This window comes from Carcharodon carcharias, chromosome 17 (genome assembly GCF_017639515.1).
Source record: "Carcharodon carcharias isolate sCarCar2 chromosome 17, sCarCar2.pri, whole genome shotgun sequence".
NCBI classification, from domain to species: domain Eukaryota; kingdom Metazoa; phylum Chordata; class Chondrichthyes; order Lamniformes; family Lamnidae; genus Carcharodon; species Carcharodon carcharias.
The window spans coordinates 109,117,492-109,142,052 of record NC_054483.1 but is presented as its reverse complement, the minus strand read 5'-3'; the positions used below and the strand labels follow the sequence as shown (position 1 = coordinate 109,142,052).

General features: G+C 43.0%; 1 protein-coding gene across 5 annotated transcripts in view; it reads right to left on the bottom strand.

The window, feature by feature from the left end:
* LOC121289519 (CREB3 regulatory factor-like) overlaps window positions 1-24,561 on the bottom strand; it is a 114,644-nt gene that overhangs the window by 47,522 nt on the left and 42,561 nt on the right. For 3 of the 5 annotated variants that reach the window (XR_005945601.1, XM_041208994.1, XM_041208996.1), the window contains exon 3: window positions 2,516-2,733. The exons of the other annotated variants lie outside the window; for them this stretch is intronic. Coding sequence is in view for 2 of the 3 variants with exons in the window: in XM_041208994.1 (XP_041064928.1) it covers window positions 2,516-2,524 (9 nt within the window). In the remaining variant the exon portion in view is untranslated. The remainder of the gene's footprint in view (window positions 1-2,515; window positions 2,734-24,561) is intronic. 5 annotated transcript variants of the gene reach the window in all.

Here is a 24,561-nt window from a genome sequence, read left to right as displayed (position 1 = left end):
AGAAAAGAGTAAGGAGAGGGAAGGGTCATCAAAATGTCAACTCTGAACAAGTACAGATTTCTTGGGATTCCTGTGAGGTGTGGAAAAAAATTGCATTGGATAGATAGACACATGCACACAAAAGCAGGCTGAGACAGGAGGTATATTGGACTACGTAAACCAAAATATAACAGATTATAACTGCAATTTCCTCCTGGCTTGATTTGAATTGAGCTGCAGCAATGCTAATGGGCCCTTCATTCGCCAGGCAACACTGCAGCAATTGGGTTAGTGGCTTTTTTTTCTAATTTCTACAGGTGCTCTGGCAACCAGCCAGAGGAAGAGGCTCAACTATATCTAGAAGAAAAGAAAAATGACACTAAGGCCTGCCTTGTTCTACAGTGGTGAAGGGATCAACAATGAAAGCCTTTGCTGCTGTCTTCCAATGGAACAGTCTTATCACTATCCTCTGGTACCTCCAGAATGGCCATCCTCCATGCCTAGAGCGAGATCATTGCCGGGGCAATTCAACTGTAAGGGGACATTAGCCAGACCACATTCCCATCCCATCCAGCATTCCCCAGCCAAGTCACTGGAGCGGGATCAGGAATATTTCCTCTCCAGAGCACTGAAACCCTTCATTCATTGTGATCATAACCTTAGTGGGCCCACTGGCATCACTTGGCTTCTTCTCTGGCTTTCTTCAAGCTTCCCTCAGTCCACATCACAATGCTATCCACCCATCGGATTTTTCTTCTTTCTCTTCTGTTAAATCCTCAATTACTCCCTCAACTCTTGCCAGGGCAAGGCTGTCGAGTCTTCATTGCCAGTGCCCGTGCTTGGATATCTTTCTCTCTCTAACTGTGCTTTGCAACCCTTTCGATGCCTGAACTTCTCCTCTTGATCTAAACCCACTCATTTGTCTTTCTGTCCATCCAGCCGATTCTGAGCATCCTCCCACATTTCAAAATTCTACACCAAACCTCATTATCTATAAAAAAGGCTTTCATTTATATAGCACCTCTTTCATAACCTCAGGATGTCCCGAGGCGCTTTACAGCCAATTAAGTACCTCTGTAGTGTAGTCACTGCTGTATTGTAGGAAACATAGCAATTTGCGCACAATAAGCTCCCACAAGCAGTAATCTGTTAATGACCAGATCATCTGTTTTAGTGGTTGCAGTTGAGGGATAAATATTGGCCCAGGACACCGGGGAGAACTCTCCTGCTCTTCTTCAAAGTCGTGCCATGGAAACTTTTACACCCACCTGACAGGGAAGGCTGGGCCTCGGTTTAACATCTCACCCTGCCAACACTGCAGCACTCCCTCAGTACCTTACTGGAGTATCAGCCTAGATTTTGTGCTCAAATCCCAGAGGGAGACTTGACCCCAATAGAAATGCAAGTCCTTCTTTTTGCATTATTCCCTGATAGAAATCCAAGTTAAGGGGAGGGGGCTTTGGGAGGGGGGACAGGGTGTGCATGAGAGAAATAACAGTCCATTTCTGGAGGTTTTATCGCATGATCACCTGCTTTATTGTAGTCAAACCACTTTCCCACCCAGCTCAATATTTGGTTATAATTAACACTGTTTTTATTCATTTTAATTAAACATTTTTATTGCCATGTTAATTCCCAGGAAATTAATCTTTAATTGGGTAAATACATGATGGGAAAAGATTTACAGTGCTATGGGGAAAGGGAAGAAGAGTGCAACAAATTGATTAGCTCTTTCATAGAGGCATGATGGGCCAAATGGCCTCCTTCTCAGCTCTATGATTCTATTTCCTGGGGGCTCTGAGACAATCCTGGGGGATTGGAACCCCAGAATTCCTCTGTAGCTGGTTCATCCCTGCCCTCCGCAGACTGATGGATGGTTGGATGGTGATTTGAGAAGCTACATGGGGGAAGGAATATGCTACAGGGAGAAACATTAATGAAAACAATAAATAATTCAGGAATTGTTGGCAGGAGAGTCGTCTAAGTCACTGGATCAGAAACCACAACTTCCAAACAATCATGACTCGTTAAAGCCACAAGAACCAAACATATTAATGCAAAGGAAGAAGGTTTTCCACAAATCTCTGCCATTCAGATTTACACGACAATTAAACCAACACATCAAACTTGAGCCTCTTCACGGAGAGCCTCCTCAGCCAGCCGAGTGGAACTGAAAGAAACTCCATATTGTCAAATGGCAAAGGAGTCCTAAAAAAGGTAACACAGCTGTGTGCAGCCTGCTCACTTCCAACATACCAACGGATAATGGCCAAGTGATGACATCACCGCTTTTTTTTCATGTGTGGGGTTAAGTTCATGTCATAAATATTGAAGAGAGGAGGGTAAGGGGAGTCTGGTTCCACTGGACTTTACAGGCCCTTCTGTAGTTAGAGGCAGGCACGCACAAACATACACATTTACAGAGACACACCACCCACCCCCCTCCCACGCCACAGGGAGAACTGGAGGGGAGGAGGTGGGGTGCAGGCAGAGGTTCGGGATAGTGGGATAGAAGGGTAAGCAGAGAAGCTCATACCTGCGGCATGACCGAGCCTAGAGTTGGTGCTTCAAAACCGGGACAAAATGTGGCAGGCACTCAAATCAGTTGGCACGAAAACGCTTTCTACGGCAACACGAGTCAGTCAAAACTCCCCAAGGACAGTAGGAGTTCAGCAATCATTTGATGATTAAAAAAAAATTATTACAGCTCAAGTCTGTTCCATCCGGCAGCATCCAATTTCTTCAACGTCAGCCCTATGACAGGGATGGGAGGGGAGGTGGAGAAAGAGAGAGAGAGAGAGAGGGAGAGAGAGAGAAAAAGGGAAATGTAAAAAAAAAAGATTCTAACATGTGTATCAGTTGATGAGAAATATTCAGGTTGTCCACAGAAACAATCAAAGCCTCCGAAGCCACAGACTGCAACCTGGCACAGTTAAAGCAGGATAAAGTCAAATCACATGAACACTGAATCCCCTTCAAAGCTCTCTGTCACAAAGAGGGCACTGTAAGATTAAACACCTATTTCAGGGAGAATGAGAGAGTGCACAGCCTCCTGCCCCTAGACTCCCCCTTTGGGAATGGACAGGACATCACAAGTTAAAAAGATTTCACCGCTTAATGACATCTACTTCTAAAAATTGGAAAAATAAAACCAATAGTCAAAATATCTGATGCACCGCAACAAACAGCTTTGTATGAGAATCTTACTTGGCTATAAATTTTTGACCATAAACTTTAAAAAAAAAATAAAGCGAAAGGAACATTGGGCAAATATCAACATTCTTTCTCTTATCGCCTTGCCAGACTGTGTAGGATTTGGGCTGTGCAGCTCAGGGTCATTATAATTTGTCTTATTGTAAAACAGTTCTAGTTAAACAGTCTTCAGTACAGAATCTCAATAAAGTAAAGGCAGCTTTGAAAATTTCCAAAGAATTCAGCTTCTTTTGCTCTTGAAAGCAATTGTAGGCTTTTTAAAAATGCCTTGTTTGTGTCTTCAATCAGCAAACAATTCCTCAACAACAACTTGCATTTATAAAGCACCTTTTAATGTCGCAAAATGTTCCAAGATGCTCCCCGGGACCATTAATGAAATCTGACAGCGAGGTACATTAGGACAGTTAACCAAGAGCTCGGCCAAAGAGGTCATTTTTAAAAGGAACATCTTTGAGGAGGTAGAGGTATGGAAGCCGAGAATTTTAGGAAAGATATCCCAGAACTTAGGGCCGAGGTAGCTGAAGATGTCACTATATAAACCCTTTTTAGTCCTGGGACATCTCTCCTCACCTTCAAAAGCCTCCTCAAAACCCCTTCCTCTTGATCAATGCTTTCAGTCAGCTGACATGTTCCCTTTTCATTCTTACTAAGCCCTTTAATTGTGAAATACCATAGGATAATTTGCGATGTTAAAAGGTGAGATTTTAAGATAATTGTCAAAGGAACAGTGTGTACCATCTACAAGATGCACTGCAGGAATTCACCAAGGCTCCTTCGACAGCACCTTCCAAACCTATGACCACTACCATCTAGAAGGACAAGGGCAGCAGATACATGGGAACACCACCACCTGGAAGTTCCCCTCCAAGTGACACACCACCCTGACTTGGAAATATATCACCGTTCCTTCACTGTCACTGGGTTAAAATCCTGGCAACCTCTTCCTAACAGCACAGTGGGTGTACCTACACCACATGGACTGCAGTGGTTCAAGAAGGCAGCTCACCACCACTTCTCAAGGGCAACTAGGGATGGGCAATAAATGCTGGCCCAGCCAGCGATGCCCACATCCCATGAACGAATAAAAAAGAAACAATAGGGGAACGTTATACAGCAAACTGTTGTGTTCTGGAACACGCTAACTGAAAGGATGATGGAAGCAGGTCCCATTCTAATTCTCAAAGGAGAACTGGATAGATAATTAAAAAGGAGAAAATTGCAGGCCTCTGGAGAAAGAACAGTGGGGAGTGGGACTGATGGGCTCTTTCATAGGAATATCCTGAAGGTACAACTGCCAATGGTGGAGCAATGAAAATTGGGAAGGCGCAAGTAGCCAGAATATTTCTACCTTCTTCCCGATTTCCTTCGCCCCAGCATTGCAGAGTGTGCCTTCTACTACCCAGGCCTTAAGCTCCAGAATTCCCACCCTAAACCTTCTCACCTCTTCTTTCATCTTGAAAGGAGAATAGACAGTTCAAGAGGTGGCATTGGGAGAGGGAGGTTTAAAGGTGACCAGAGATGTCTCATGACTAAAAGGGGTTAATGCAGCGACATCCAGAATGTGAAAGGCTGCACGTTTTACCAGTGATTGTACTGCAAAGGCAAAAGCACATACTAGATAATTACCGGAAAAACAGAGGCCTTGGGCTGGCATGTAAAACTTAAGAGGATCCAGAGTAGAAGCCACTGCTAACATAGATGGAGCCAATGGAGGTTAGAAAGGACAGGAGCAATGGGCAAACAAAGGAAGACACATTGATCCAAACTCCCCATTATCTAAATTATCCTACCTCCAAGTTATAATGGTAAATTATTGCACTAATCATTCAACAGTCATTTGCAAATGTGTTTACTCAGAAATGGTTCAGAGATCTATATGAGTGTTACTTGAGCTTATGGTCATCATATTTAGCTCAGAAAATAATTGACCACAATTCCCATTTACAATTACCCCAGAGAGTCTCAATTACATAGCAATCAAACAGTTTACAAATCATATGCGTAGCAACACTGCAGCTAGCAGAAACATCAAAAGGGCAAATTAAAAAAATACCATTGGCAATGAAAGAACTGCCCCTCTAAAAGCATGCAGGCTGGCTCCTTGGCACCAGTGAAAAATAAGTAACATTCTCCCCAGCTTTGGCCCATACTCAAGACTTCCAGTTAAACAAACAGCTCCTTGATTAAACAAGCAACACGCGAAAAAATTAAAAGCCGTGGAAATTCAAAGTACTTCAGCCACATGTTTGGTCTGGTTAGCCCCACATGCCAAGTGTCTGTCTAGACAACACTTTCTCCCATTTGAGTTTGTGCCAGGAAGGGGTCTATCAAAAAGCACGCAGCTGCACAGTGCAGTCTTGATGCTGGATAAATAGCAATCACTGTGTCTTGGTCTAGAGTCATGGCCTTCAGGAAGCTTGCACGTACCAGAGGCCCTAGTGCCAGGCGCAAGAAGGTGCAAGTAAGAGGAGGGAAGGTCAATAACGCTATGATTTTCTGTAAAGCTTGTAACAGCAATAGTGGGAGCAATTTTAATCTGACTGTGACACTGAAGGGATTGGGTAGAATGCTGCCTTTACACCCTGCCTCACTTTACCCACATTTGAAATTCCACCTGATGCTGTGTATATGGCAGCATTGTGGTTATGTTCCGAGACTGAGGCCGAGACTAATGACACCCGGAGACATGAGTTCAAGTCCCACCATGGCAGATTGGAAATTTATATTCAGGTAAGTAAATCTGGAGTAAAAAGCAAGCATCAGTAATGATGACCATGAAATTACCAGACCGTCATTAAAAAAGCCCACCTGATGTCCTTTAGGGAAGGAAATCTGCTACCTTACCCAGTCTGGCCTACGTGTGACTCCAGATCCACAGCGATGAGGTTGATTCTTAACTGCCCTCCCTCCCTAACAGCACTGCGGGTGTATCTAATTGCAGCAGTTCAAGGCGGCAGCTCACCACCACTTTCTCAAGGGCAATAAATGCGGAACTAGCCAGCGACACCCACATTCCATGAATGAATAACAATAAAAAAAATAGCCTCGGAAGCCCTAGCACACTATTTAGCCGCTGTGTAATTATCTCATTTCTAAATACAGCTATTACTAGAATATTAATCACATATTAGAGTGAAGAAACCTTTTTTTATATAAAGGTTGACAAATGTATTATGAAAAGCTCTAGCCTAGCAACTGCCCACATAAAAATAGGGACCAGAAACTTAAACTGTAACAGAGCAAGAGCTTCCCCTTGTCAAAGGAGACAGAAACATCGATATTTATATCTCGATCTTATATTTCATATGTATGTACTTCTTGCAAACTTTTCCCATTGTCAACTCCTCAGGCTACATTGATAATGGGAACTGCCTAAGTAAACATGTCATGCTTTAATGACAGCCTACCAGTGGTGGAGCTGTAGCATTGGTTTTTTCATCTGCCAGCTCCTTGGCCTGCAATGCACTTGGGTTCCAACCAACTGACACCCTCTGCTTCTCCAAATACTGCCTATTTTCTAATTAGTAGATTTAAAATCAAAATATTGTGTCATTATTTTTAAAGATGACTATGAAATGTAACTGATATCAGTGGATGCTGGTTCAATTATCTCCTGCTAATTAACTCTGCTTATCCTGAAAACTACGCTTGGATTGAACAATTATTAAAAAGTATTACAAAGTATTTAAGCACAGAAACATGCCATTGGGCCAAACAGATACATGCCACTATTCATGCTCCATCTTTCTTCATCTAACCCCACTAACATATCCTTCTGCCTTTTTTTCCCATGTCTATATAAGCTTCCCCTTAAATCCACTCATGCAATTCACCTCAACTACTCCTTTGGTAGCCAATTCTACATTCTAACCACTCTCTGGGTGAAGAGGTTTCTCCTGAATGCTGCGTTCGATTTATTAGTGAATATCTTATGGGCCAAATTTTGCTCTTGACATGCGGGGTCGGTGGGGGAGGTCAGGAAGCCGACCTCTGCCCGCGATCGACAGCTCACTGCGATTTCACGCTGGCGGGCCAGTTAAGGCCCACCCAGTGTTCTACGCGAGCGGCAGCGCTGAGCACTGCCCGTGCAGGTGTGGGGTGGGGTGGGGGGGGGGTGGGCAGGCCTCGCTCGAACTTCCAGCATGAGCTGCCTCAGGGGGATGAAGAATACATTGAAAGAAATGATCAAACAACAGAAAAGTTTAATAAAACATGTTTTTAATTAAAAAATTAAAGCATTTATTTCATTTGTATTTGCTTTGGAAAACCTCATCCCGCCCGTGGATGAGGTTTCCAAAAAAAAAATGCAAAGGCCGCTTGGCCTTTTTGCCGGCCCGTCAACCATTAGGTTGAATGGGCTGTGGAAAATTAAGGACAATTGATAACTTAATGGCTTTAATAGGCCTTTTAATTGTCGACAGGCGCGCTGCTGGTTCCGGCGTGCTCCCGCCGACCGGACTATCGTGCAACTGCGCGATGATGCCGGCACGCTCGGCCGATGTCATAGCGCATCACTTCACGCTCAGTCGGGTCGCCCACCGAGCTAAAAGTTCTGGCCTACATTTATGGCCTTAGTACTGATCTGACACACAAGCAGAAATAGTGTTGCTACATCTACACATCAAGCCCTTTCAGAACCTTGAAGGCTCTACTGGGTCACCCCTCAATCCTCTTTTCTAGAGATAAGCCCAAGCCTGTTCAATCCTCCCCAACAGGGGACACCAGTTCTGGTATCATTCTAATTAATCTTTTTTTCACCTTCACAGTGCTTCCGAATCCTTTTTAATATAATAGAGGCCAGAACTGTTCATAGTACTCTAACCAATGTGCGATACAAGTTAAACATAAGTCTCTGTTTTTCAATTCCATTCTTCCAGAAATTTTGTTGACATATGAACTGAAACTGTTACCACTGACAGGAGGGTCGGTACCAGCAGACATAAATTTCAGATAATTGGCACAAAAAAAAAACATAGGCAAGAGTGGGGTTGGGATGGTGGGAAGAAAGCCGAGAAGTGCCATAAGTTATGATCTTGAATGCGCTGCCTGAAAAGGGTGATGACAGCAGGTTCAACTGTAATTCTCAAAAGGAAATAGGATAAATTCTTGAAAAGGAGAAATTTGAAGTGCTATCAGGAAAGAGAAAGGGGGGGAGGAATGAAGCTAATTGGTAACTCAAGGTCACAGACATGATGGGCCAAATAGTCACCTTCTGTACTGTGAGTGTGACTCTCTGGTATATTTATTTTAATTGTAATTTAGAGATTGAGTATAAGTAGCCTTTTTATTTAATAAAAAGCCCTTTACCTTGGTAGCTAAGGCAACTAAATGATACTCCAAAGATTATTCACAATTTCAAGGAGCAACAAAGTGGCTCCCTGAGAACAGGCAGGATTGATATGCAAGTTATAGAGCAAAGAGTCAATTTGTTCTATGGAAGTTAATTGGACGACTAACCTACTCAAGGACAATGTGTACTTTTACGGCCAAGCTTTTAGCACCATTTGCTGAAACAAAAAGGATATCCTTTCCACAAGTCAAGTGGCAAAAAACAAACAAACCACTCAACAGCCAGAAGGTTACTTGTCACATCTCACCTAAAAGCTGTGCTTACTTGTACTGCAACACCAGGGGGAGCACTTTCTGCACATGTGCAGTGTTAGCTGGTTGCATTTAAACAAACAAGCTGGTTTGACAAAGACTAACAATAAAGTTCATGCTACCCATTTTTAGGTCTGTGCAATCTTGACTAATTGCAAGTTCATATCTAGTTTGCTTATCATTTATCAACTGTTCCCACTGTAAAACATGCTTCTGACGATTTTTTAAAAATCAGGAAATTTCAGTAAATGAGATTCCCAACTTCCAATGTGGAAAATTGATCGATTTTTTTTACCAAAAAATGTACAATAAAAAAGTATTTTGTATAAAATATTTAAGAAAAAATCATAACCTTATGTAGGAGTCAAAACAATGACCCGGGAATTAAAAGTATCATTATCTATCAAATGAGCTACCTGGGCTGTGTAACAACTCCTTGCACAAAGCCTTAACAAACTGGGGGGGTGGGGGGGGAAGAGAAGAGAGACAGAAAAAACAAAGTAAACCCATTTATTCTGTTTTATTGTCACGGTCTGATTTCTTATAGATTGTGTCAAGGTAATTGATGTTGTGTGTGGTGGATTTAATCCTTAAGTAGATACAGCTGTTTTTATTTCTGGGTTAGGGTTAGTTTTTAGACAGAGTGGGATGGGCATGAAGTGCTAGTTCACTTTCAGTCCCTGAATAAATTGTCACAATCAAGGTAATTGTCCAGCAGTTGGGCAAAAAATTCATCCTGCCTCCAACCAGAAAGGCATCAGGAAGAGTTGCACATGCACTGGCAGCTGCAATGTGGGTTGCATGTGAGAGGTCACCTGTTCTGATGCCTTTCTGGTCAGTAGCAGTGCACCTACGATTGGTGTTAGAAATAGTGGACCTTCAGAATGCAGTTCAGCCACTGGTCCCTTTCTTGACTCCTCGTTTCTCTGTATCATGATGCCTATTTACCAGATAAACTCAGTTCAGAAGTGCAGTTAATTGTTTCTCTCCACACCCCCCCTCCCCTACCTGACCTGCTGAGCGTTTCCAGCACTGTTTTTATTTTCTGATCTCTAGAATTTTGCCTTCACATCCATGTAGAAGTAACTGAAATTCACGTCAAGATTCTGATTTTGAACCAGCTTCAACTTTGAGCAAATCAATAAATCTGATTATTTAATTTAGCCTGAATGTTATAGTCATGGTAATAATAATCACATATTGTAGTGACAAGACAATAGCTTTTATTCTTCAAAGCAGCCAGCAAATAAATGAAGAAGTCTGCCAATTGGCAGGATAAAGGAAAGCTTTTAAAAGGCTCGAAATTCAAGCCTTCAAGCCGACAGCTTGGGTGACTGCAGAAGCGGGTGACCGCTTTGTGGAACACCTTCGGTCTGTCCGCAAGCATGACCCAGACCTCCCTGTCGCTTGCCATTTCAACACGCCATCCTGCTCTCATGCCCACATGTCCATCCTTGACCTGCTGCAATGTTCCAGTGAAGCCCAATGCAAACTGGAGGAACAGCACCTCATCTCCCGATTAAGCACTTCACAACCTTCCGGATTTAACACTGTGTTCAACAACTTCATGAAGAGTTCATGAACTCTTTCCTCTATCCTCACCCCTTTTTTAATCCCCTTTTTTCTACATTCATTTTTATTTTTTATTCATTTATTTTTATTAATTTATCCATGTTTTATCCCTTTTTTATACCCCCTTTCTGTCCCATTTTCTATCCTGTTTCTTACCTTTGCCACTATCAGCACCTTTTTTTTAGCCCTTACCACTACCATTAACACTCCCTTTGTCCTTTAGTTCATGACATCTTTGTCAATCTCTCCTCAGCCTCCACCTATCGCTGGCCTTCAATCCAGCTTCGTCTGCTCCACACCACCCCCCCTTAGACAGTATAAATTTCATCACGTTTCCACTTCTCTTCAGCTCTGAAGAAGGGTCATACGGACTTGAAACGTTAACACTGTTTCTCTCTTCACAGATGCTGCTTGACCTGAGTTTTTTTCCAGCATTTTCTGTTTTTGTTTCAGGTTTCCAGCATCAGCAGGATTTTGCTTTTCGCTCGCAAGGTTCGCTTTTTTTTTGTAGAAGAGTGTTGATAACGCAAACTCAGGACTGAGCTCTGTTTGCATAAACAGAGACCGGTAAATCCAGTTTGGAAGTAATTCCGCCAGTACCAGTAAAACTGTGACTATAGTTACTTCTCCTGCAGGGGATCATTGATCACGTACAAAACTGGTGTGAAGGTTCTGATCGGTGGGACCATTGTCATTTCACTTCCGGACCTTGCAATAAATCTTGATAGAGAATGATGGGGAAATGGTTGTCTCTTTGACAGCTGTACCAGACAGTTTCAATCCAGTTCTAATGAGTGTGAGTCAACAACAGAAAATTCAACACCACTATGACGGTAACCTTGGTTAATGGAGACGCAAGGACATTTCGTGGTGCGTGAAACAGAAGTGTGACACTGGTGCAGTCGGATCTGGTTTTCCGAGCTGCTGTTGGAGGAAATTACAGGAGTTTTACTCTCCATATCGTTCATGGTGTGCCCAAAGTGGGTACACTAAGCACTGGCAAATAGGGAGGAAAACAAAATCGGCAATTTAATGTATGAACTTTAAATTTAAAGTTTGATAAACATGAGAGAGACAGGAATATGCTGGCAGGGTAGAGGAGGAGTGGTGGGAGGAAGCGAGTGGAGTATAAATATAGGCCATTTGGCTTAAAAGGCCTATGTCAGCTTCTGTTCTTGTACATTCAATGCAGTGGACATTTTGGTCAGTAAATCCATTCTGAAACAGGGTCCATTTTTTTCTCTTTTCTTCACTGGGTGACACATGCAAGAGAATGGAAAAGGATTCCAGCTCATAGGCCGAGACACAATACGACTTAGATGTAGCGGAGGCCTTGCTTTTGATGTGGACAAACTAGGAATGAATTCACTGCAACTGAGATGGTTAAAAGGGAGGAAGGGAAATCTAATGGAAGGGAAAAGATCAGAGTGTAAATAATGGAAGGTTTCAGTGAATCGGCAAGAAGTGCTCTTCTAAGATTGGGCTGAGGCTGATGCTGGGCCAGGTTACAGAGAGTTAACTTGAACTGGGAGTCCATTCCCCAACCAATATCCCTCTGTTTGGTGAGCATAAAGATTAATATCAATAAAAATAAAAAGCAACAATGTTGAAAGGTTACTTAGTTAAAGAAAAGGATTTGCAATAATATTTACGAATGGTTCAAAAGCTACAATCAGACACCCTATGAGTCAGCTTCTCTGTCACTCTGATCATGGGCACTTCATGTGTGAAGTGTTGGGGTACAATGTCAGTCTAGGTTACATACTCAAGCAGGGTTTGAGCTTCTAACTCCAAAAGGGAAGAATGCCATCACTGAGCCAGTATCCACTGGGAGCATCCACAGCAGATGCTGCTGGCAGGAACAGCTAATTCCCCTGTTTTCTCAATCCATATGCCGATTTATAAAGTGCTTTCAGGCCGTCTGTTTTATAGGGCATTTACAGCCAGGGGAGGAGGTTTTACGCTCAGTTTATGACAAAATGAGCGCACAGAAAGGGCTAGTCCGTGGGCAATTCCTGAGACCACTACAAAAAGAATTGGTTCAAGGCCGAGGGCCGTTGCTGGAGAATGTACAGGCTAAGAGATGGCACCAAGTAGGAATCCCGGCTGCTTTCTCTCCTCTTGGGGATCAATTGAGATGGCAAAGGGATGGAGGGGAAAGGTACTTTCTAGCCCATCTGATCATGATATGGAGCCAATTACCCAGATACACATCATGAATAGAAGCTCTCCTGTCCTGCCAAGACATTTGTAGGTGAGTAGATTGCAGTTAAGGAATTGGTGCAGTTGCACAGGTAACACACACACACTCCCAAACACACACCCACACACACACCCTCCCCCTACCTACCCCTCTCACACACACACCCACACCAAACTAACATGATGTTCAATAAATCTTCACTTCCGCTGAGTCACCACCTTAACCAGGGTTCCTGACATGCTGCAAGTTCCTCACACCTGTTTAACCCAACACAACACCTGCTTAACCCAACACAAAATACAGTAACTTCAGCTCCTCCGAGAATGGATTTGACTGCAGCTAAAACCATGAACTAGAAGGTCGCATGAAGGTTGCAAGTGGCCATAGTCTGCATCAGCTCAGTGAGTAGCTATTCTTGCCAGGAAGTCAGAAGGATACAAGCCCCCCCTCCAGAGACTTGAGCACCGAATCCAGGCTGACGCTCCCAGTGCTGAGCCAAGGGAGTGCTACACTGTCAGAGATGCCATTACCTGGATGAGATGTTAAACAGGTGGATATATTAGAAAAATGCCCAGGCACTATTTTGAAGGGTAAGCAGGTTCTCTCGGGTCTCCTGACCAACATTCATCCCTCAACCCACATCACTAAAACAGGTTATCTGGTCATAAACACAATGTTGTTGGTGGGAGCTTGCTCTGCACAAATTGGTTACTGTGTTTTCTGCATTATAACGGTGCTGATATTTCCAAAAAAATACTTCTTTGGCTGTGAAGCATTTCAGGGCTTCTTGATGCCACAGTAGTCACTATACAATGCGACATTTTCCCTCCTCTTTTTTGCTTAGAGCCACCATCGAAACAAATCATTCAGGTGCCTGCTCACAAGAATGTCCCATTAAACTACACCAAAAGGATGATGGGAAATGGGTGCGTCAATGCATCTTGTTCATAATGAGTTCCTGATTTCCGTCAACTGTAGGCTGTTCCGTCAAGTGCACGACAGACACTTCCTCACAGGGAAAGGAATGGGGTCAGAAAGCGAAGAATACTGTAGGACCAACGGATCTCCTAAATAGGGCCCATTCCCTCGTTGTGTGGGATCTGGGAGAGCCTGGCAATTCGCTGCATTCATCCACTGCCAGGCAAGCATGAAAGTTCCCGCTCAGTTAGGATAGCACCGGAAAAGATGAGAACCCAGGGCTGTAAAGAGCAGTGAACTTGCCGAGGGTGACAGACAAATGGGAGGTGGGTGGAAAGACTTTTATCCTGAAGTTATAATCATCCTTGGGATGTAGTTACTACTGGCATTTATTGGCTAGTTCTCTAGTTCTCCTGGGCAAGGGGGTGCTAGATACTGGAGTCCATGTCGTGTCCAGTTTAATGCTGGTTATCCCTTGATACAACAGAGTTGCTTGCTAAGCTGTTTCAGAGAGTAGTCAATGTTTAAAAGGTGGATATCCATTTACTTAATCAGGCAGAAGACATTCTGTGATTCACAACTGTTTTATTGTTAAACTATAGTTCAGAACAAATACCAATTTCCACTCCTCCCTTCAGGATCCTTTCCCTCTCCAGAAGCTAACTAACTACTAGGGAAAACCCAGCTCTTAAGTACAGGCTTCAATAAGCATCACCTGCTCTTAATTCACACTAAAGCTTGTCCTGGTTTACCCTTAAAGGGTAATTAATTATTTCAGGCAACTGTTTATATTTTGCCCCTTTCCACCTGGTGCAGTTTTATGTATACATCTGAAAATGGATTTAAATCACCAACAGCAAGCAGTAACATTTCTAATATTGTCAGTCAAGAGTCAATGACTGTATTGCGGGTTTACATATAGGACAGGACAGCAGGTTTCCTTCCTTAAGAAGGATATTAATGTGATTTATATAATTTATATGATAATTGGACAGCTTCAGAGTCACATTTTAAAATTGCCAGCTATTTCTATAAACAATTTCCAGATAAAACCAAATGCAAATTCTCCAATTCATTAAATTTAAAATGCTTTGGGATATTTGAAAGCAGGTACAAGTGGTACAAGATACTAGGGGGAAGTGATTAGTCTTGTTTGACTAAGTATTGCCAACGTAGTAAAGTCACATACCTATCGCGAATTGACACCAGTCCTTCTCCACCAATTCATTCACAGCTCTGCATGATCACACAATTTCGTGCTCAACAGGGTGCATGCGTAGTGAAACAGTTTTGTCATAAGAGAAAAGGGCAGTGAAACTCTAGGAATGAGCACTTTACAAGAATGGGGAGAATTGCAAGGAAATCCATTGTAGAAACCTGAGTGAGGTAGAGTTTCCATTTTGGGCACAATTGAGAAATCACGAGCAGAATGCGCTTAAAATTACACTGGTTAGGTTAGGTTTCAGGTCGGTTAACACACACAAATCCAGCAAAATCAGGCAAAATGGAATGCAACGGTTTATATTTTGCCCCTTTCCACCTGGTGCAGTTTTATGTATACATCTGAAAATGGATTTAAATCACCAACAGCAAGCAGTTTGAACGAGAGTGCACAGCTCCATCCACCTGTGAATAACCTGATTTTGAGAATAGCCTCCCAGACATTTACTAGCTTCATTGAATGAATGAAACGTTTTTTGATAATGACAAACTTTTAAAACTTATCTATTAGTGCCCTTACCTATCATGAAAATGAGACTATTTAAAAAGCGTCCCTGAACCAGTGCAATCCTGATCTGGGATAAAAGCAAAAAAACTGCGGATGCTGGAAATCCAAAGCAAAAACAGAAACAGAAATACCTGGAAAAACTCAGCAGGTCTGGCAGCATCGGCGGAGAAGAGCATAGTTGACGTTTCGAGTCCTCATGACCCTTCAACAGAAGTTGAAGGGTCATGAGGACTCGAAACGTCAACTGATCTGGGCCTGATTTGCACATCTAGAATCTTGAACCAGTGTTCACAGAAAACATGAGCATAAGTGATGATGGGCATAACTGACTTGTATTTAAAAGTCCCCTGATCATTTGCTCAAGTTCCAACAATTGCACCCAGGTGGCACTGATGTAACCAGTGAAAACCAACAGAAACTCAAACCCCAGTGGCTTTAAGTGGTTGAGGAATGAGGGATGCTTAAATCAGTTGAAACACTACCCAACACCAGAGGAGCCATCCATCATTTTGCACTTTTCAGGCTAGATCAACAATTAAAATGGGTTAATAATTACCCAACACCTCCCTCTCCCAATTCACTTTGGTCATCAGGTTTATTCAGTATATCAATGGGCTATTTAAAAAAAACCTAACCCAACGCACTTAATCTAAGGTAACTGAATTCAAATCACTTTTACCACTGTTCCCAACAAGGTGGTCGTAAGGGAGGAAAACACTTGAAATACAGGGTTCATGGTAGAAACTGCTGCAGATTTACTTGAAATCTTCAAGACCCATATTCCCATTTATAAGCTTTCATTATCAGGACTGCCATCTCTGCAGGACATGCCTGATTTAGCTAGCGCTGCCCATATAAATGGTGGTGGAATAGAAACATTAGACACTGCTAATGCAGAAACAGATTCATTCTCGTGTCAAAATGCTCTGTCTGGACACAGCCAAAATTTGAAAGGGCAAAAGAAAATCGATCATCTAGATTTGTACAGTTGGGCGTCCTGTCTTTCCCTTACCAGCTGCCCTATCCCTGATCTCCAGTTCAAAACTGACATCCTCTACCATAACATTGCACTGCAATCCTGACTGATAATACTTCAAGCAGCATCCGAAAAATTAACCTTAAAACATTACAGTAAGATGACAAAACAGTGTGCATAGGTCAACTAAGCTGATCACAAGAATGTGCATCAACCCTTTAAGACATTAAGATATAAATTACACCATGGGACTTGGAGTGGGTTTTGCTGTTGCAACCATTCAAAACCGAAGTGTGGAGTGATTCATTCCTATCTACTTTCAAGGCCAAAGAAAGATTGGGCAGAAAAATATCCCAGAGATATGAATTTGTGACTAACACCACTGTACCTCGCACAGGGTACGTTTAAAACATAGGGGAGGCCACTTTCTGTTACATAACAGCAACCTCAGCTTACACACGGGTCCAACTCTGCGCTACAAACTCTAGTCAATCCCATGAACCACTTACAGCCTGGACAATTATTCTCCACTGTACACTCAGGAGGCGCTAGCGACAGGTGTGCAAGGCTATCAGCTTCCATGGTGAGCCAAGTCCAAAAGCAAATAAGAAAAAAGCCCAAGATCTCACCCTTACAGGCTGGATTTCAAAATCTTTTATACATAAAACCTTCACTCTCAAACGAAGTGCAGCCAGCCTTGCCCTGGCCACCTTGGGAACAGTCACAAGTCAGACTCAATGTATTGATCATGTGGTGAGCAGCAGCCAGTCACTGACAGTGTCAGAGAACGACACCACTCAGCACAGCTGACTAGACGACAGCAAGTCAGGCAGTGACTCAGCAGTTTCCTTTCTCCAGTCAGATGCTAAATCCCTTTCCCCTCACACTGAAGGGAAACCAACTTTGACATAGAATTACAGAAATTTTACAGCGTCCACACTGGTCTATTGTTAGCGTTTATGCCTCACACGAACAATCTGTATAGCCTTCCCTTCCTTTCTCCTTCATATACTCAGCCACCTTTATCAGCAAAACTTTTTATTCCCTTCTCCGTCATTTATTTATCTTGCTTCCCCTTAGACCTGTCCTTGCCATTCACCTTAACCACTCCATGTAGTAGCAAGTTCCACGTTCTCCCCACTCTCCGAGTAAAGAAATTTCACCTGCATTCCTTACTGGATTTATTTGTGACCATCTTATAATTATAATCGCTAGCTTTGGACTCCCCAATGATGCTCCATTTCATCAGCTACAATGGACCACCATCGGAGGCTTTCAAGATCAGCGGTGGGTTAAAGCAGGGCTGTGACCTGGCACCAACTCTCTCCAGCATATTTTTCTCCATGATGCTAGCCTACGCTTTCAGGGAGTCAAATCAGGGTGTCTACCTGCATGCTAGAGCTGACAACAAGCTGTTCAACTTGGCAAGACCGCACGCCAAGACCAAAGTACATAGTGTCCGAGTTCGTGGGTTTGCTCATGATAGCATGCTGGCATCCCATGCTGAAGCTCGCTTGCAACAGTTTGTAGATCGGTCCTCCTGGGCCTGCAAGGAGTTTGGATGGAGAATTAATGTCAAGCCAACCAAAATTATGGGCCAGGACATAGAGACTCCACCTTCCATCAATATTGATAACCTCACTCAGGAGGTTGTCGACAGCTTCACATACCTTGGATCAACAATTACCAGCAGCCTGTCCGTTGGTGCCAAAATCAGCGCCAGGGCTTCCAGTGCTGCAGCTGTCATGTCAAAGTTAAGGAATCAAGTTTGGACCAACAGCAAACTAACTGAAAATACAAAGCTCTGTGCATGCCAGGCTTGTGTTCTCACCAGCCTCCTTTAGAGAAACGAGGCATAGACAACTCACACGAGTCAAGAAAAGCAGCTAAACATCTTCCACCTCCACTGCCTCAGATGAATATTGGGCATTTCCTGGCAAGACAGAGCACTGAATATGGAAGTGCAGTGTGAGGGGATCCCTGGCATGTTTGCCCTCAAGTCAGCAGCGACTCTGATGGCTGGGTCATGTGATCCGAATGGATGATGGCCGCACTCCCAAAGACACGCTCTCTGGTAAACTTGCTATCGGCACAAGATCAACAGATCGCTCACGTCTATGATACAAGGATGTCTGAAAGTGAGACTTCAAGTTGACTGGGATCAGAAGCGATGCATTGGAAGTCCTCGCTGCTGACTGGATTGCCTAGAGACAAACAGTCAGGAAGGGTGTGGAAAAAGCAGAGGACAAAAGGAATGTCCAGATGGTGAAAAAGTTGGAAGGATCTCAGGCCGACACTATTCATCTGTGCCAGTTGCAGAAGGAACTGCCACTCACGAATCGGTCTCTAACAGACAACGTTAAATACAGAGCGACATACACCCTGGGCATAGTCCATCAGCTCCAGAGATGGACGGATGAACTCCCCAGTCTTCTGAGGTACAACAAATTCTCTTCAAAACACCTTGAAAATTGGATTTATGAAATAGTTTCGTCTACTACACCCACCTGTTGTCTGATTTTATCTCCCAAGGCTCTGTCCCTCAATGCAGTAATCCAGAAATCCCCTCTCCATTTGTAAGCATCCATCTTTCACGTCACGAAAAGTGAAGGCTAAAGTCTTTTGGCAGAGTCTCCGGCCTTGACTTTTTGAAACTAAAATATCACTCACAATATTGCCCAGCTGCTCTTGACTGACGTTCTCAAGCACTTTTCAACCGGAAGTGGGTGCTGGTGTGGAAAACGGGGATTAGAAATTCCAGCAGGTGTGGGAACGTGGCCAAACTTCCAGACTCTAAGCTGGAGGCACCAAAACTTGTCCTAGTCATGTGCAAAAATCTAAACTGCCATTTCAATGCAGTGCTGAGAGGGTGCTGCACAGCCAACGGCGCTGTCTTTTGGATGAGACCTTACATCAAGGCCCCATACGCTCCCTCAGGTTGACATAAAAGATCCCCTGGCACTACTGCCAGGAAGAGCAGGGAAGGGTTTCTCAGTTTCTTGACCAACATTTACTCCGTAACCAGATTATCTGGTCATTATTACCTCGTGGGAATTTGCTGTGTGCAAATTGGCTGTTTCACCTCCTACATTACAACAGTGGCTACACTCCAAAAAAATCCTGTTAACGTGCTTTGAGAGGGGATGAAAAGTTCTATGTAAATGAAAGTCTTTTTCTTTCTGTAGGTTCCTCACGCCGCATTAAGATTAAGCAAACTCGAATCAGCACAGACCAGGGACTGAACCTAGGGTTTCCTGGACATTGTGGTTTAGTTGCACCGTGTGTTACATCTTCTTAGTTTGCTCCATTAATGCATGTTACCTGACTTAGCAGTAATGCTCCAAGGTCCTCTATTTGGTTTCACAGTGGATAGAGCTCATTATTTCAAAACAACAATTCCCTGGAGATGTACTTCACTGAACACTGCAAATTATTAAAACACATGGGCTGCACCAATAAGTGACAATGATTCACCCCCACAGTAGACCAGCTGAGTAGGATACTGTGTGCACGCCACAATGCCTTAGACAGAATAAGTATCAGCAACAACTGAAGGCAACCAAAACAGCTATCAAAAGCAAAAGACAGGCTATAACACGTTTCACAGCCATTGAACATCTCAAAGTGCTTTACAACCAATGAAATACTTTTGAAATGAACCACTGTTGCAAATGGAGGAAATGTGGCAGCCAATTTGCACACGGCAAATTCCCACAAACAGCAATATGATAACGACCAGATAATTCATTTTTGTGATGTTGATTGAGAATAAATATTGGCCAGGACACCGGAGATAACTCCCCCACTCTTCGAAATAGTGTCATGGGATCTTTTACATCCACCCAAGCAAGTAGACAGGGCCTCAGTTTAATGTCCCATCCAAAAGATGACACCACTGACAGTGCAGCATTCCTTCAGTACGGCACTGGAGCATCAGCCTTGATAATTGTGCTCAAGTCTTAAGAGTGGGAGTTGAACCTGGAACCTTGTGACTGAGAGGCTCGAGGGCTACCATTGAGCCACAGCTGACACACAAAGAAAAAGCAGCCAGCAAGTCATTGAAAGAGATAGAAATAGTGAATAGAGATAGAAATAGATTGAAATAGTGGCCAAACTGTAGTAGCGTTAGCAACACCGATGTTAGGAGTCAGGTGGTCAGTAAGGATAGTGTAGGGATGTTGAAAGATTCCTCACAGCAGGTCCTGGATATGGTAGAGGTTCAAAGTGGCTGCTTTGCGTCAGTCTCGGTTATTAATAACGCACTGTATAGTTCACATTAAACTTTTAAATGTCAAAGTGGATGCAGATATAGCCCTGGAGAGGATTGCCAATCAGATCAAGCTGCTGGTCCTGGTCGCCTTTGTCCGGGGTGCTCAAAAAAGGAATGCAAGCTATGCCTTGTATCCATTGTTTATTAATTTCTCGCCAAGGTCAGAGATTGTTCCCATGTAGTGTCAATGGTCAAAAAGGGCAACTGGAACTTGTACTAATACAGCGCCTTTAATGTTCCAAGGTGTTTCACAGGAGTGTGATCAACAGAATTTGACACTGAACCACTTAAGGAGATATTAGGACAGAAGTCCAGAAACTTGGTTTTAAGGAATGTCTTAAAAGGAGAGAGAGGTGTTATCAATTGAAATTAAGTATATACAGGTGGAGAGCATTAACTGGGTGATTACATGACACATATAAAAAGAGAACCTACTGATACAGGGTGAGAGAGTCAAGCTAGAAGATATATACCAGTAGTGATTCATTCTGTGACTAAATCGATACCAAGTAAAGATTGGCTCTGGTTTCTTCCTTCACTGACTGGCTATCAGGAGTATAACAAGAGAGAGAGAGACACAGAGAGGTTTAAGGAGAGAATTCCAGACCATTGAGCCCAAGCAGCTGAAGGCATAGACACCAAAGACGGAGAGATTAAAAGCAGAGATGTACACGAGACCTGAACCATAGAAGAAGATATCTGGAGGGTTGTGGATCTGGAAGAGATTAGAGATGGGAGACGATGAGGCCGGCGGGGGGGGGGGTTTGAAAACAAGGATGTGAAATTTAAAACTGAGACATAGCCAGAGCAGCAGCCAATGAAGGGCAGTGAGCGTAGAGGTAATGGGTGAAGGGGGCTTGGTGCGAGTAAGGACATGGGCAGTAGATGAGAGGACAGTCTCATCATTCACCTTTGTCACAGTCCACACTGCTGTTCACAATCAGGCGGCAAACTTTGTTGCTGCAATTATTAAGACAACTTTTAAAAAAAAGTGTTGCTAGGATAATTCAATATAAAACAAAAAAAACACTTTGATCGCTCTTGCACAAGGCTTTGCTTGGGCCTCATGGTGTGTCTGGTTTCACTTCACCCACAAGATGGGTGATACGAGGCCTTGGATAAAGCTTCAGGGGAAAGACATTAGATTTCTAAAGTAACCAGGGAAGTTAGGTAGCAAAGTACAAGGAAGTTTAAAATAATGGGGGGACTAGGCTGTATCCAATTGAATTTTGTTAGCTTAGGGAGAATCAGGGGGCAACATGTAATAGTTACACAAGCATCAAACTGGGCAAGATATTGGGTGGTTTTCCTTTTCACAGAGGGTCCACCACGGTCTCAGCAACATTGCTATGATCTGCTGTTGTTACTCTGGATGCGACTATCCATGTGCTGATGACTCTTGTGTGTGCAGGAGAACTTCCTGATATTGGTCCTGAATTCACCGGGGGTTGAGTGTGTCTTTACTCGTCACGGCTGGTTACAAGCAACCAAACAAATTATCCAGAAGGACTGGCTGCCCTTTGTAAAAATGTTGCCCGCTTGCAAAAACGCCACTCTGGCTGGATAAACGGTAGAGTTGAAAGATTCAAAGAGTGAAACTGTCTGTTAGGGGAGTCGGGAAGGTGTTAACCTATTTAATATTTTAATTGCAATAATGTCTACCTGGTTATTTTATACAGACAAATTCTTCAGGCAGATCTAATAGATTTTGTAATGAAGTGACAAACAGATTTACCTCCAACACCTATGAGGTTGGTACTCTAGGGGGCAGTCCTTGCACTTGCACGCCATGTCTTAAATTGTTGCACGATTGGCATGGTTATTCAATTTTTGAAGGTACATTTTGAATTTCTTTTATTTGTGGCTAGACTTAAGAAAATAATTTGCTTTTCTATAATGCCTGTTATGGCTTCAGGACTTTCCAAAGTACCTTCCAGTCAATGAAGGATTTCTCAAATGTAGTCATCACTGTAATGTAGGATCCGCAGCAGCCATTTTGGACACAGCTAGATTCCAATGACCATATTACCTCTATTAACTCATAAATAAACATTGGCCAGGGCAGTGGGGATAATTCCCTTGCTCTTCTTCGAAATAGCACCGTAGGATCTTTTAAATCCACGGAGAGGATTTAAAACTCTGGGTTTAAAGTTTCAAGTGAAAGACAGTGCAGAACTCCCTTGGTACTGCAGTGGAGTGTCAGCCTAAATTTTATGCTCAAGTTCCTGGAATGGATCCATTCCCATGAACCCACAACCTCTGACTCAAGAGGGCTACCAACTGAGCCACAGCTGACCTGGGCATTCATCTTGGGAAGCAGGAATCCAGTTCACCAACTTTTTGAGGCCATCAAGAGAAAGACTAGGAAAGTTCAGGGAAGAAACCAATAGCTCACATAAAGCCATGAAAAGGAAACAACTCAAATCCGCCATTTATTAAGGGACCGGGTGAAAGGTCGAGTCCATTTAATATTTCATACGTTTGAGGGACAACAGACATTATATAAACTACCAGTATTGTAATCAGTTGCATCATTTATTGCTGTTATTTACCAATGACATTAAGGAATAAACATGGAGCTCATTAAAGGTGGAGTTGTTTGTGTTGGGAAATTAAATTTTTCCTATTCCAGATGTGGCATGTCAGCATAAAGTACTCTCTGGGAGCGGAGCTGCACTCTGTCCCACAAGGGTCTTTCAGTCCCAGTGTTGCAGACCTACTGCAATAAACAACTAAATGCAATTCTATAATACCCCGAGTAACAACGTCGCAAAACATTTTACGAGAAAAGGTAAAAAATTTGTTAGTGGCATCCAAAATTATGAGGAATTTCAATATAGTAAATAGGTTTCACTGATATAAGGGTCCATAACTAGAGGGCATAGATTTAAGATGCCTGGCAAAGAACCAGAGGGGTAATCCAGTTGTTGTGATCTGGAATGTGTTTACTGAAAGGATGGTGTAGGCAGACTCAACAGAAACTTTGAAAAAGGAATTGGCTACTTAAAAAGTAAATATTTTCTAGAGCTATGGGGAAAGAGCAGAGGAGTGCATCTAATTGGAGGAGACGACTGCCAAACAGTAGAAGTTTGATACATACACGGGAGAGAAGGGAGTAGAGGGATACGGGGGAGATAGAGTGGCAAGTAGTAATTAGGGTGGGGCATAGGAGCACAAGAGCAAGGAGGTTATGTTAAATTTGTATAAAACTCTTGTTTGGCCTCAGCTGGAGTATTAGATCCAGTTCTGAGCACCGCACTTTAGGAAGGATGTGAAGGCATTGGAGAGAGTGCAGAAAAGGTTCACGAGAATGGTTCCAGAGATGAGGAATTTCAGTTACATGGATAGATTGGGGAAGTTGGGACCATTTTCTTTGGAGAAGAGAAAGTTGAGAGGAGATTTGATAGAGGTATTCAAAATCATGAACTGTTAAGTCTTTCTCTTTAATTTTTGTAAGTTCAGTAGTCTAGTTAAAAGGTTGGTAAGGGAGCTGACTCAGCTGACTGTGCGACAGTTAACTGTCAATCACCAGAAGCCTGATTAGGGGTTAATTACTATTTGAAGCTTAACGAGTGGTGAGTCAGGTCAGCTCTATTTAAGAAAGGGACTATCTGGAAGCGCGTTATAGTGTGCTTGCACTTGGCCTAAATAGCCAAGTGGTTATGGTACTGGGCTTGTAACCCCAAGATCAAGAGTTCAAATCTCACAATGGCAAAACTATGAAACAATGTAACTTCATCTGAATAGGAACAGATGGAAACGTGTTTGTACTCAAAAGAGTTACAGTGTGCTTGCACACGAACAGGAGAGCGAGCACAGACAGAGTGGGTATTTGGTGCAAAGCAGGAATTGGGTGCATAGGGGATGAGGTGCTCTTTGCATTTTTCCTTGCTATCCAACTTCTTAAACCTTCAGAGCGTGCTGCAGCAGTAGAGGCTACAAGGGAAAGGAATCACTGGTAAGAAGTGGTATTTACTACTTTAATCACTTATAGTTTAAGGTCTTTTTGTGGTTTACAGTTTGTATAATCTGCAGTAACAAGGATCAGGAAAGAAGGGCCATAGAGTAATTGACTTAAAAGGTTTAATTTAATGGGATAA